The sequence below is a fragment of the Emydura macquarii genome, unplaced genomic scaffold, assembly GCF_026122565.2.
Source record: "Emydura macquarii macquarii isolate MOO-44397 ecotype Brisbane River unplaced genomic scaffold, CSIRO-AGI_Emac_v2 contig_67, whole genome shotgun sequence".
NCBI classification, from domain to species: Eukaryota; Metazoa; Chordata; order Testudines; family Chelidae; genus Emydura; species Emydura macquarii.
Window position 1 is genome coordinate 7,036,206 of NW_027130204.1, and position 14,605 is coordinate 7,050,810.

Genomic DNA, 14,605 nt, shown 5'->3' on the forward strand with positions numbered 1-14,605 from the left:
TGGCTCAGAGCTAATTGGATCGGGGCCATACTGAGTGAGCATGAAGATGAACTGAACTTACCAAAGACAGCCTGCTACATTATTTAATGTTGGAGAGCATGGAGAACACAGAAAGCCTGTGAGAATAATATTAGATCAAACCATCTGTTTGGCTCTACATTTTTGTTTGCACAAAACATCATTGTGAAACAATTTGCCACGCCACCATGCAAACTAGCTTGCGTGGATATTTTTCTACCAATAGTTTGTTGACTCTGCTTTATTAACAATCTATAAAAAATATTTTTCTATTAAGGTTCAAGTTCAGAGTCAATGCAAAATTGGTACATTAGGGGTCTCTTTGCCCTTAGAAGTTCCTATGACCCCAGTCTCGCAAAGCACTTCAAGCGTGTGAATAATCCCATTTAAATCAACACTGGGGCACCTGGAGGTTTCTGTGACATATTTTTTATTGTTTAAATACATACAAAATCCCAGAAATGCCTGGCACTTGACAGATGACAGATGAAAGACATATCTCTAAGGACCTTTGGTTTTTCACAAGACCTTCTGTGGCACTGCTGTAGATAACCAAGATAGAATTCAGACTGCTACAAATAGACCTTGTTAGTCTTAAGTAACTCAGTTAATAACTGAAAGAATAGCCGACGTTACTGTCATTTCCTTTCCTGTCAGTTCATTCAAAATCAAAGACACATGTAACACATTAGTGTCAAGTGGTGTGTTTGTTTTGTTTTCAATGACCACTTCGCCCTTGGAATGAATTATTTCTGAAGGCACAAGAAATGGAAACAAAGAGGAAACAGTCACCATATGCGAAACTGGTGTCAAAAACCCTGGAGTCATGGCTAGAGCCAGAGGGTAAATATTGTTATTGTTGCTATTATGTATTATCCTACCGCATCAAATCCTCACTCATGTCTAATCTCTACTGAAATCAAGGGGTGTTTTACCTGACTAAAGGACCGTGTAAAAGCTGAGCAAAGCCATGAGGATTTGGGCTGTTTTTATTTCGTAGTAATATTTATAAGGCACCTAACGTCTTCATATCAAGGCACCACATTCCATTGGTGCACAATGTTGTGCAACCTATCACCACCGTAACTAGCTCATAGACCTTCTCCTGCTGCATTGGAGTCTTGTCTCCTGTCTGAGATAGGGTCCTTGAAATGCATGTTTGAAATGTGGAGTTTCTCGGTCATTCCCCCTAGTTATATATACGCTTGCTCTCCAGCAACTGCAGGATTGGGTTAATCAAATGGGGTGCAGCACCCAAGTCAAACAGCAAAGCATGTGAAAGAAAAGAGTCGATATCCTTGGAAACAGACATGCACCTTGCAAGGGGGTGTGTGGACACCGCTACTATGGAATTGTAGTCTCTGACATTTGGCTTAGTGTGTTTTCTCTCTCTCAGTGCTTAGTGTTGGGGAAGGTTTGTTTTGGGGGCCATTCTGTGGTAATTGGGCCTACAAATTTACCCTAGCTATAAACTCAACTGTAAAGAGTGAGTGAAAGATCATAAGGTGTCACCAGGCCTGCCGATGGAGGGAGCAAAGGGGGCAATTGCCCCAAGGCCTGGCAATTTAAAAGGGCCTGGGGCCTCTTCCGCCCGTGGCCCCACCCACACTCCACCCCAGGCCCTGCACGATCCTGCTGCTCGCTGTATTGCTCCTTCCTCACCCTCCTCACTTGGTCCCCCCTGATGTTGCTTGCCATCTCAGAGAAGGGAGAGTGTGGAAAAGAGGAGGGGGACTGAGCGGGAACGGGGCATGTCAGCGAGCATGCCAAGTAGGGGATGCGGCGGGGCCTGGAGCAAAGTGGACGGGGCTGCAGGCAGAAGAGGCAGGATGATACTATTCTGCCCTGTGGCCCAGAATTACTGTCAGTGGGGCTACACAGCTGCAAGGGACAGGACCTCTACTGATGAAGCTTTTGCATGGTTACATTGACAACATTTGTGGCTGACACATTTAATTTGTAGCAGCAGCTCTGCCAGTTGTCCAATACTCCACAGCTACGACCCCTGCTCAATGCGCAGTCTGCACCTTACTGAATTTACTGGGACACCAAAGCAGGCAGTTCATTTCTGCACAAGTGTTTTTTATACTTTACAGTATCATTGCCAATGTTACCCAAACCAGTTTCGCTACTACCTTGTGATTTTGCTTACAGATGCGGTGTGTGTGTGTGTTGTTTTGCTACTTCAAACACATTTGAAATTCAAGAGCCGTCCAGGTGAAAGAATCACTGTGCTTTCTGGCACCGGAGTTCTGGCGTCTAAATACCTGCAGTTCTGTGGCAGGCAAAGCAGCCAAGAATCTCCATGCTCAATCTCCGTCCTCGGAGTCTCTCAGAGCTCAAAGCTGAAAGGAAGCGCAGAAGATCACTGAGCGGTGGCAGGACTTGGGTACGCGGTTGGCTAAGATAGAAAGGTTGCCAAACTTGGTGTCTTGGAAGGCAGTGGGATCCCCTTGTTCAATGTGTGTTAAACATCCCCACCCAGTGGCTGGATCACACAGGACATGAGGTTTTGGAATGGGCCACGCCTACTGTATACTGCAGGGCCCATCCTGCCCTGGGGATGGACTGCAGGACACCAAATACACCTGTCCTCTAGCCAGATTCTGTGCTTCCCCTGCCATTAACACCAACAGCTGCTGGATCTGCCTGTAAACCCGCCCGGTGCATGGCCACCCTGTGGCCCCACTGTCCCTCTAGTGGGATGAGAACGGGGTGAGTGAACCCTGGAGGGGCTACGGTGTGGGAGGTGACAGAGCCATGGTGTGCGATCCTTGATGGGAGCTGAGTGCAGGTGGTGGATGAGCCCCAGTAGTTTGCAGGGTGTCAGTGATCTCCAATGGGAAGGGAGAAGGGGGGTGGGGACCCCGGGGGTGGGACTTGTGTGCCCTTGGCAGGGGGGAATCAGCCCTGGAGGGTCTAGGGGTGAATGAGCCCCTATGGGAGGGGAGGGCTGGGTGGGTACAGTGGTGAATAACCCCAGTACATGGGGAGAGGGCGTGATCCCCACTGGTGGGTGGGTGCAGGGAAGTCAGGGATCTCGGGTGGGAGGGGAGGTGTGGAGTGCAGCTGAATGGGGCTAAGGGGTCAGTGATCCGGAGCCGGAGGTCAGGAACAGATCCCTGGGGGAAGGGGTGGGGCCGGGGTTCGGCACGGCGGGGCCGGGAGCTGGGGGCGGGGTCAGTGATGCCGGGGGCGGAGCTGAGCTGAAGAACGCCGCTTCCCACCCCCCCTCCTCGCTCGATCCGAACGCAGCGGCAGCGGCATCTGGGCGCGCGCGGGCCACGTGGGGTGGGTCGGCTCACGTGATCGGGATCAGCTGACGGACGGACGGGCCGGCCGAGCTGGGGGCGGGGCAGGCCGGGGCCGGCCATGGAGCGCGCTGAGCCGGTCTGGGAGCGGCCCTGGGCCCTGGACGAGATCCGCAAGGGCAGCCAGAGCTGGTCGCTGGCCGCGGACGCCGGGGTGAGCGCGGGGCGGGGTCTCGCTCTCGGCCCCATGGCCCGCCTGAGCCGCCCCCCTGCGGTGTGGGAGCTCCAAGGCCCGTTGCCCCGGGTGTGGCTCATCCGTCCCCCCGCCGCTGGGCTGGGCTGGGCTGAGCTGGGCCTTGAGCCGGGCTCCGCAGGCAGCTGCGGGGCCCCCCTCTAGCGGGAGAGGTCGGGAGGGTGCCGGTAGCGGGGAGTAGTGCGGCCCGGGGTGTCCAAAGGCTGAGCCGGCGGGAGAGCTGAATCCCCCGAAGTGACTGCACGAGTAGGTGGGGAGTCGCGGGTCGGGGGGGTCACGTACAAGCTGGCCGTGGGGCACCCCACAGATGCGCTGACAGCCCCCGCCATTTCCCTGGGCGCCCCAGGGGCGGGCAGCCGCTGTGACTTTCTGCCCCTCTCACCTGTTGAGTGCAGGTACGAGTAGGGACAGGGGCAGCGTTAATTAGGTTCAGAAATTTCTCCGGTGGGCTGTGAGATTGGTGCTGTGGACAGCTGCCGTTCCGGGCTTTGCCCCCACTTCTCCGGGCCCGTGGAGTCCTCTGGGAGTCGAGGTGCCTGGGGATGGGTACCATGGCAAAAGGAGAGGGTGTGAGACCACTTCAATCCAACCCCCCAACAAATCGGTGCAGTTTTCTCCTATTTCCGTCCTGTCTTCTTGTATGAAAGGGAAGAGCTGGCCCTGAGTGAAGTGCAAAAACTAAACTACAAAAATAATGGGAAAAGAAATCACAATAACATCTAGTGTGAGGCATTAGTAATTTGGGTCAGGAGTTCTCCAGTCTATAATGTCTCTGGTTTGTCACTTCCCTGTTTTTAATTTGATTGAATAGCTGAGTCTTTTTTTGTGTGGCCATTTTATTGTGACTAAAGTTACCTGAAATTAAGCACCACTCTCTTGTGTGTTTATAAATAGCTTCTGCATTTTCTGCAAGAGTTTTCCCAGCAGACAATCTCGAGGACACATGAAATAAAAAAGCAAGTGGATGGACTGATTCATGAAACGAAAGCCACAGACTGTCGCCTCCATAATGTCTTCAATGACTTCCTTATGCTGTCCAACACACAGTTCATTGAAAATGTGAGTACACCAGAATCTGACAGATTTAGATATCCAATAGGTTGATGTGAAATCTGTTACGGTGTAAGAAAGTGATATACTTTGGAATATGTTAAAATAGAGAACATTTCTCCTGGATCTCTGTTCTTTAATAATTTTTGTGTTGCAATCCTGTGCTAGTAGAATGATGTATTGTTCCTCATGGGTTTTGTCTTTTCTGAAGTCACTTGCCTATTTTTTTTTTTTTGACATACTTTAGAGATGTTTGTGGTTCTGGTTTCTTTACACTGCTACAACTATAAGTGAGCAGCACCTTTCCTCCTTTGCCCTGATGCCTGCGGGTCCTAACCACTAGGGGATTTCCTTTTGGTTTTTAAATCTCACCTGCTTAGGTCTGACATACAGGGTATATCCTTGTGACCCACTTCTGGGTCACAGTCCCCTCCCATTCAGAATGGCTGATGTAGCCCATGTTTAAAGATGGTTCTCCACAGTGTATTTTTAGTGTCTTGTTCAATCCAGTTGTAAATGGCATATAAGGAGACTTTGGTAATCTTGGAGACTCTCCACCGTCTGATCTGAAAAGCAGTCAAGGGTGTTTTGTGATGGTCGTCTATATGAACGTATCTCTTGATATGCTGTTAGTAGGGAGAGTGTTTGTACAAGCATTTGTTAACCCAGCGTTTCCCAAACTGCATCTTGAATCCCAGGGGGATCGCAAGAGAGGGGATTGTGAGAGCTTTGAAAAAAAGATGGAGGGGGAAAAAAATACAAGAAAGGATTTCTAAAGGGTGGCAGAGGGTGAGGGGAGGGAATCAAAATCCTGGCACATTGCAACCAACTGTCAGCTTGCACGCATGCGTGGCAGTACCAGCACCGGTAGCCATGTAGCAATCGGCTCCCAGTTCACATGGGTGCTGAGCGTGCTGGCAGCCAGGTACTGCTCAAGCATGCTGGGCCTCGGTGTGCCAGGCCTCCATGTGCCAACGTGGCTGAGGCTTATGATCCTCTTGGCATCGGGGACCCAAGGCTCCCCAGCAGCGAGGGTGAGGGGTGGGGCACCTTTGAGTGGATGTTAGGGGACTCCCTCAAGGACTCAAGCTCTTGAGAGGGGGTGGGTCATATGAATAGGGGCCTGTGTTCGGGGGGAGGGCAGGGGCTTTTTGTGTCTGACCTCAGGGGCTCCCCCTTTGAGGACTCAGGGAGGCTCTGGGCGGGGGTGAGTAGGGGCTTATGGGTGGCAGTAGGGGCTTATGGGCCATGATGGTCAGTCTGGGGGGGCACCTGAGAGGGGAAGAGCAGTGGGGCCACAGCCAGCGGCCATGTTTTTTGTGCCTTGGAGGTGGCACCCCTATTTATAACTTTCAGTATAAAGGTTGGGTCACATTATTGCCATATCTGGAGTAGCAGAGTGGTCCAAAAACATTCTTTTGTGCTTTTCATTTTCAAACCCCCCCCTCCCATCTCTGACCCCTGGGGTTGCATGAACAGAGGTAAGCCCAAAGGGGGTCACAGCGTGAAAAAGTCTGAGAACCACTGTGCTAAATCAAAGTACATTTCCCTCTAAATACCCCATCTTCCGCTCACCATTTGTTACAATACATGGCAGATCCAGGAATGGGACCCAGAATTCTTGCTCTAACCTCTGACGTAGGCTTCACAATGAAAGTAAGTAATCCATAATAAATAAATAAAGCCATGTCCATCTTGATTAACTGGAATCTTGTAGAACAAAGATTGTATGTATGTTATGTTTTTATTTGTATACCTGGCCATCAATGTACGTGGTGGATTACAAAGCACATTAAGATGCCGTCTTTGCCCTGAAGAGTTTACAATCTAAACTGACTAGACCAACATGTAGAAATTAATTCAGAAGGGGGGAAGGGAGAAGAGAGTTGACAGTCGTTAAACCTCCTTTCCTGACACAGAGAGAGAAGATTTAACTTCCTTTTCTTTTGTGTCTGTTCAGTCTTGAATAACTTTCACATAGCTAAAAAATAGTTATAATAATCATTCCTGTTTTTAGAACTTCACTTTATTGTGTAATGCATTTTTCTGAGTACATCAGTTAAGTAACTTGTTTTTTGTAATTAGGCATAAGTATCTAAGGTTAAGGCTAAACCTACCAGAGACCATAAAGTCTTATTCTTTTGTTACTATTCTGATAAATTAGTGCTTTAAAATATGACCATTTGTGATGTTTGACCAGTTTTCAATTGACTAGTTATTTTTGGAACAGTCAAATGCCCAGCCCAATTCATAAGATGGCTTTGAGATCCTTCTATGAAAGGTGCTATAGAAGTACTAAGTGTTTTCTTCTAAACTGTAGAAAAAAGGCCCAATCTTCTAATTGTAAATTAATGTGTGTTTCTAAATAAATGTATTAAAAACAGTTCTAAAATAGCATCATGCTGAATCTCTGTGATGTAAATGATCGTATTGGTTGGCTGTTTCCTGCAAATGTAGTGGGAATTGAGAGATTCAGTATGTTTGTGCATTTTTCCATATATTGTGCATAGTATCTGTTTTTCACCATCTGCATCAGAATGTTTATATTAATTTGAATCAATTCTCTTGAATCCATAGAGAGTATATGATGAAGAAGTGGAAGAACCTATTCTCAAAACTGACATAGGAGACAAAGCAGAGCAGGTAGATATTTACATTATTACGAGTGCTGACTGTGTGTTTGGAGCTGTGAAAAACATGGATGTTGACACACATTTTTCCTCCAAGGCACTTGCAACTTAGAGGCCGAATCTTGTTTATGTTACTCGTGAAAGTCCACCTGTTGGATGACTTGAGTCTCACAAACCTACGAACTCAGGAGCACTGTTGAGGACGACTGGTGTCTCATAACCTATCAGTGGCCTCTTTAGCTCAGTCTCTTGTCTTGTCCAGTAGTCCAAGCTTGTCCAAGCTTACATTCTAGTTCATGATTGTAGCAAAAGGGCCAGGGGGCCAAACATTCTTCCCAAATCCTGGAGTGTGATTTAGAGACAGGATTGTGACCAAAATCCTCTAATGGTGCAAAGCCAGAGAGTCTTTTCTTCATTTGGTAATTAAATGCACTTGGAAGCTAAAAGATCTGTTGTGTTTTGGGATTGGTAAAATGGAATTTAATCTCCAATGAAAAGATGTATTCAATTCTATCAGTTTTAAGCTTACCTCAGGTGTGTGTTTGTCATTTTAACTATAGTGAGACAGCTCTGTTCAGATACAGCAATATTCAGTCACACTGCCATGTGCCTATGGCAGTATTTGAACCCAGGACCTCACCATCAGACTTGGGAACCACTATGCCAATAGGGCACCTGAAGATATCTGTATTGCAAGTGCTGATTTGGAGCTAAACTCCTGCAGTCACGTTTGACAGTGAGAATAACTTTGACTGCAACTAAACAGGAATATGGTGTTTCTATTACTAAAGGAGAAAACACGGGAACAAAAAGAAGCAGATCTGATTCCTAAAATCCAGGAAGCGGTGAACTATGGGTTTCAAGTGCTGGACAGTGCATTTGAACAGCTGGACATCAAAGCGGGCAATTCAGACTCTGAAGAGGAAGAAGCTAATGAAAGGGTAGAACTAATACTGGAGCCAAAGGTAAAAAAACCTGCCTTTGTGCGGAGCTTGAATCTTATCTCATTTACACTAGGGCAAGTGCAGAGCAGTACCAGCCAAGTTGATTATGCAGGCGTAAAAGTGATACAAGTTGCATCCGAATCGGGCTTATTGTTTGGGGCTGAAGTGGCAGCCGTGCTCCTGGCTGAGCTATCCATGGATTTGTGTAGCTAACTTCTGTGTCTTAGAGTCCACCAGATAATAGTTTTCTGTACATGGGAAGAGTACATTAAAAAGGCCCTGCCTTTTCTCTGGGTTTTCTGGTGCATGTTGAAGTACAAGTGGTAGTTCATGTTGATATGTTTAGGTGGGGGCATAAGGAGGTCTTAATGAATATGAACACTTTGGGTGGCGGGGGGCGTCCCATCTTTATGATGATCAGAAACTGTGGTCTATATCAATTAAATTATCTCCATTGGACCAATGAATAAGAGCCCTGACCTTCAATCATAGATCTAGGACTCCAGCATAATATGTGTATTCTGCCAGTCTTCATGCACATTATTCAATACCTGGTTTGGAACCTAAAACTGTTTGAGGAATAAATCAATGTTTATCACCAGAATTGATAGCAGCATTCAACTACCTGAAGGGAGATTCAAGGGAGGATGGAGCTAAGCTGTTCTCAGTGGTGGCAGATGACAGAACAAGGAGCAATGGTCTCAAGTTGCAGTTGGGGAGGTCTAGGTTGGATATTAGGAAAACTTTTTCACTAGGAGGGTGGTGAAGCACTGGAATGGGTTACCTAGAGAGGTGGTGAAATCTCCATCCTTAGAGGTTTTTAAGGTGTGTCTTGACAAATCCCTGGCTGGCATGAATTAGTTGGGGTTGGACCTGCTTTGAGCAGGGGGTTGGACCAGATGACCTCCTGAGGTCCCTTTCAACTCTAATCTTTTATGATTCTATGAATTGGTCACTGACTAACCATCTGCATAGTGTAGGGAGTATTGTTTTGAAATAGGAATCAAAGTGACAGAGAGATACCTAAATATATAAAAAAATTACCCCTCTTTGTCTCTTTACAGGATCTCTATATTGATAGGCCCTTACCTTATTTAATTGGCTCCCAGCAGTTCATGGAACAAGATGATGTTGGGTTGGGGGATCTCTCTAGCGAAGGTTTGTGCTGGTGCTGATCTTATTTATATTGCTAACTAGTTCATGGCTTATTGCTTTGGTTTATGTTGAACTGAATGGCTCTGATTCTGTTGTGCGGTGGGGGTTTTGGTGACTGATGCAACTAATGGGGCGGGGAGTGCACCATATCAATTATCTGCTAAGAGCTAAATGTTATATTGGAAATTGGCCAAGCTTAATGTCTGAGTGTTCCATGCTTACAAGATCTGGTGCTTGTAAACGTGGAGTGGAGGGATTATTATGACCTGTGTTTTTCAAACCAATCTCACCTTTGCATTGTGCTTAATTCTCTTACTGAAGCCCACTTAAAATGCTGTAGGTTAGATGTCTGTGTTCTGAAGGCATGTGTCAGTGTGCTGTATGAACTGAGCTCCTTTTTCTGTTTTTCTTCTTTAAACAGAAGAGTCAGTAGATAGTGATCGTGGGAGTGTGATCGACAGTGAAGAAAAAGATGAGGTATGAGAGGAAGATAACTGGCTTTTTAAGCTTGTTGGGGCAAGAGTTGTCTTTATTCTGTTTGTACAATGCCCAGCATAATGTTCTGGGCCATGACAGGCGCTCCTAGGTGCTATGGTAACGCAAAAGTTATTTGTTATCAACACTTGGGCTTCTTGATTATTTGGTGGCCTCATTATTCAGAATGATATTTTCTACCCCAACATCACTAAGGGTCAAATGTCCTTTTTTTTTTTTTTTTTTTTTTTTTTAAGTTGTATATTTTAACTGTGATGCAAATATTTCACATTACTATTCTTGTGCGATTCCTTTTCCTGAAATTAAATCTTTTCAGTAGAGCAGTAAAGAAACATTAGTTCCAATTCTCCTGCCTGTATTTAGCAATGCACATTTGGCTGAAATATTTTCGGCCTAATCACATTCCGTGAAATCACAGAAAACTAGATTTTCCTGTGGCATCCCAAGCACTGCAGGTATATGCAATAATCCAGTATGGTAACGGAAGGTGAACAACAAAAATCCCATTCCCTGCTTGGTGTGTAATCCTGCTTGGTTCCACTGATTATGGTGAACCATTACTTGTGGTTTTATATATTTACTGTATCACATCTTTTGCATCTGACAAGCTATGTTTACAATGTGTACAGTACATGTACCAGCTGTGTTCTAATTTGTGGAAGCACACTCTCCTCTGCTCCTGAAAAGTTTTGCTTTAAGCATTTTATAAGAAGTGTCTGATTTCCTTTTTAGCCTATTAAACTGCTATTAAAACATGTTGAACATTTCTCTAAAAACAAAGCCTTAATAAATCTTGATCATGGCCGATTGCGTTTATCAAACTGTGTTTATCAAATCTCTCTTGCGTTCTAGGAATCAGATGATGAATTTGGAAACCCAAGTGAGGATGACCAAAAGCCGGTAAGGGCAAGTGCTTTGGAATGGAACGAAAGGCTGGCTGATTTTTGAATACTTTTTCTAAAAGACCTGCTCTAGGAATTATTTGGGGAGAGTTCTGTGGCCTGCGTTATACAGGCCAGACTAGATGAACACAGTGGTCCCTTCTGGCCTTGGAATCGATGAATCTATGCTTGGTATACAATGAAGATGCAAGGGAGAGGAGGTAGGGTTTTATAGGGACAGCTGTTGAAAGTCGAGGTTAAAACGCGATTCATATAATCTTTCATATCTTGTTTGTTTGCTCAGTATCTTTGGATCTGATGGTTCCTGGTTTGGGGGTGGGTGTGTGTGTGTGTGTGTGTGTGTGTGTGTGCGTGTAAGCTTTAAAGATTAAGTAAAGCTCACTTGCAGTTCAAGTGCAAACGGTCAGAAATGCACAATGTCACAGATAAAACAGAAAATGCAAAGTAGGCGAGGGATGAAGCTGAAGGGAAGCTGGAAGGTAGAAACGGAGGAGGGAGGGCTGTATAATATGTAATGGTGAGGATGCTACCTTAATTATCAAATTCTTTGTAATCTCTTCTATGCACATTTTAGTCAACTGGATAAATTGTCTATTAGTGCTGAGGCTTTCTCTCCCACCTACCCCCCCCAAAAAAAACCCCAAACCCATAAAACCTAAAACCAGTTGAACGTTCATGTAAGCTACTTCAGTTCAGTCTGCTGGCCTTTCTGTTCCTCGCTGTAACTGACAACAATGGCTTGTGGTGTTGCTTCTCAGAGAAGGACGTTGGTGAGTGATGAAGAGGAGGAGGATGACGGCTGTGACCTCTTTGGTGACTCTGAAAAAGAGGAAGACGAGGAAGAAGATTTAGAAGAAAATGCAAGACTGGTAAGAGAGAACTGCTGCCACGGGGAATGGGGCATGAGTCCCTCTGGTGGGTGTAGAGGAAGAATTGCAATCCTATCAGTAAATGAGCACAGTGATGGCTAGGAGTTCTCTGGTAGAGATGTTATTGCTTGTGCGTGATACCTCTGGGGGTGCAAGAGGCCCAGGTTGGCTCCAGAGCAGCTTTCTGAGACTGTGCAAAAGTAGCTTGTTGTGCTACTGCACGCAAATGTTGTTTGTCTCTCACTCTGGGGCCTGCCCAGAACCAAAGTGACTTTAAGAATTTTGAAGAAGAGTGGGAAAGGGCTTGTTTCTTGCTTCATGTGACTCATTAAATTACCTGCTATTTTAAACTTGCACAACACCTTCTCTCCTGAAGGATTCGGAAGGGCTTCACAAATCACTGGCATATAGCCCCAGTGAAGCAGTGCTGCCTCTAGTGTGGAGTATGGTAGCCACTAGGGGAAGGGAAGTGATTAGCTCAGACTTGTTGGGACAAAACCCTTCTTACACATAGTGCTAGGATGTGAGCTCCCTTGTCTAAGGTCTGATCTCGCCCCCCCTTCCTCTCTCATGCAATTACGGGGTTGTAACTTTGTATATTAGCCTCAGGCGAATGAAGGGCTAGTTGATTCTGCTGGCATCTACAGGGAATCTAAGTATCAAACCTGTTGCTTGTGCTGCTAAGCCGTCCCCTTGGGTAATGTTTTTATCTCTGCTGGTAGGGTCAGTCCAAACACCCATTGAGAGATTAAACACGATTTCACAGTATTCTCTTCCTTTTCCTTGTTGTAGCCTCAGAAAAAGAAAAGACCAACATCGTTTGCAGATGAGCTGGCAGCACGGATCAAAGGGGATGTGCCTAACAAACAAGATGAAGAGCAGTCCTGTAAGCTGCTCTTTAGTACATGTCAAGGGTCTTGAGGCTGTTTGAGGAAAAGTTTTGTGTAGTAGCAGAATAGTATTCTCATGTGTGTGAGTGGGTATTGTGTGAAAGCAAGTAGCATGGATCTGTTTTCTTGGAAAAGCAAGGAATGATGATATTGTAATAACACTGCATTTGAGGATGGGATGCTAAAGGGGCCAGGGGTAGGTATGAATGTTTGGCTGGAATTTGTAGAGAGAATCCTTCCCCATTCAGGTATCTGCTGACCCTTTCTCCACTTCCCTGCAGATTAGGTCAGAAAGGGGATTCTCACCTAGGCTGCTCCCTGCATGGTTTAAAATTGCACATTTGGGCACGTGCATTGTTTGGATGTTACAGATGATTTAGGGGAAACGCTGGCCTCTTCCCCTTATGCCTGTTCTAAGAGTGAGAGAAATAAAATATCACATCACTTTAATATGTTCCTTCATTTAAATGAAAGCGAAACTGTCCGTATCACTTGTACTCTGAGAAACATTCCTTGCTGCTGATGTTAATCCTACCATAGACTTGAGACTGGGAGAAATTTTTAGCATCTTATTTACCCTTGATCATTTAGGCCACCTGCTTTTTTTCTACTTTGCTGATCTTGAACAGTCAAACTAGATTGGTCAATTTCATGCTCAATTTGCAAAATGTACTCCTTTAGGAAAACAACTGAAGGACTCTTCCACATACGCCCCTATAAAATACTTTTAAAGTAAAATCTTTAATCTGTCTAGTGCCTGACACAATGGGGTCCTGATATATGACGTTTCTAAGTGCTACTGCAATAAAACGTGACCAATTTCTATTCACCTCAGGCTCTGAAAATATTCACCCAGTTGAACAATGGGCATAAAACTAGTTTGCTGTGTTGCTTCAGGAAGCTGAGCAATGTAGAAAAATATGCAAGCAGGCCCTGGTTTTGACTCATTATGCTTAAGCTGCATTTATAGCAAATTGGTCTTGGGTAATAAATCACAAGAATAAAGGTGGACTATTTTTAATTCCCTCTTCATTTTTTTTCTTCTCTAAGCCCTGCCAGCAGAAATCAAAACAAAGAAGGTGGTGAAAGAAAAAAAGGAAGTTAGAGTTCCATCGGACGGTAGGGCTTCCTCCTCTTCTACTGTAACTTCTGCTTCCAGATGGTGGGAGATGAGGTGGATTCTGATCCTTCTGGAGAAAGTGATACTGTATATTCCAGAAACCCCACTTCAGCATTGTATCAATTAGCATCCTTCATTTTACATGAGTGGCAATAGAATAGCCTGCTGCAAGAAGCAAGAGTAGAAATGGGTACAAAGGAAGTTCCTTGCTCACATGTGATCTTTCTTGGCTTGGTCAGTTTGCTACAAATTTCATGCTTGGTTGCTATAGTGAGGAGCATGCTATAAGAACTTGCATAGAATAGACCGACCCAGCTGATTGTTTCCTGTGCATATACATCTGTAAAATCAAAACAGGTTGCTGCCATGGAGCATGTGTAATTATTTGGCCACTTCTCTGTGATGCCTTTCCTGAGAATATGGAGGAATAGGCCCAGTTAACAGCTGTCCTGCAGTACATGTGTGTTGTATTTCTAGATGATGAGGATGACCTCTTCAAACCTCCCAAGCTGACTGATGAGGACTTCTCGCCATTTGGTTCTAAGGGTGGCCTTTTCAGTGGCGGGATGGGACTCTTTGATGACGATGAGGAGGTTAGTTACCGTCGGGGTGGTGGGACACATGGCTTCCTGCACAGGTGTCCCCTAAAAATGGGATTGATGCAGTTGGAAGGTGAGGAGAGAGGAACTCCCAAATTTACTAAGACACCTTTCCTACTTGATCCAAACACATAATACTCAAGTGATGTTCTGCCTTTTGTTCCTCTCTGCACACTGCCCTTTCTCCAGTAGTGGAGCTAGTATAAAAAGCAATGAGGGATAGCTTAGCGTTCCAAAAATAATATTTGAAATAGATTCCTTGGAGCCACAGGTTCAGCTCCCAGCTGGGTTGATTCAGCTCTTCTCTCTCAAGGAAAACGCAGTTAATGGAAAAGACCCATGCTGAGTAAAGACCTTTAAAAGCAGCTCTGCGTTGATGCTAAAAATCATGTGCTCTCTTCAGAGAATGGGTTTGATGCTGAATTTTTG

General features: G+C 45.4%; 1 protein-coding gene across 8 annotated transcripts in view; it reads left to right on the forward strand.

Moving 5' to 3' along the window:
* Nucleotides 1–3,266: 3,266 nt before the first annotated feature.
* LOC137147156 (WASH complex subunit 2A-like) overlaps nt 3,267–14,605 on the forward strand; it is a 49,165-nt gene continuing 37,826 nt past the window's right edge. For 7 of the 8 annotated variants that reach the window (XM_067539005.1, XM_067539042.1, XM_067539047.1 and 4 more), the window contains exons 1-11: nt 3,267–3,483; nt 4,417–4,581; nt 7,150–7,215; nt 7,994–8,167; nt 9,211–9,304; nt 9,723–9,778; nt 10,649–10,696; nt 11,457–11,567; nt 12,360–12,453; nt 13,508–13,576; nt 14,055–14,170. In XM_067539005.1, coding sequence (XP_067395106.1) covers nt 3,391–3,483; nt 4,417–4,581; nt 7,150–7,215; nt 7,994–8,167; nt 9,211–9,304; nt 9,723–9,778; nt 10,649–10,696; nt 11,457–11,567; nt 12,360–12,453; nt 13,508–13,576; nt 14,055–14,170 — 1,086 coding nt within the window. In that variant the 5' untranslated portion in view covers nt 3,267–3,390. Of the gene's footprint in view, nt 3,484–3,749; nt 3,769–4,416; nt 4,582–7,149; nt 7,216–7,993; nt 8,168–9,210; nt 9,305–9,722; nt 9,779–10,648; nt 10,697–11,456; nt 11,568–12,359; nt 12,454–13,507; nt 13,577–14,054; nt 14,171–14,605 lie in introns of those variants that run through there. The other variant, XM_067539053.1, reaches the window with a different exon arrangement.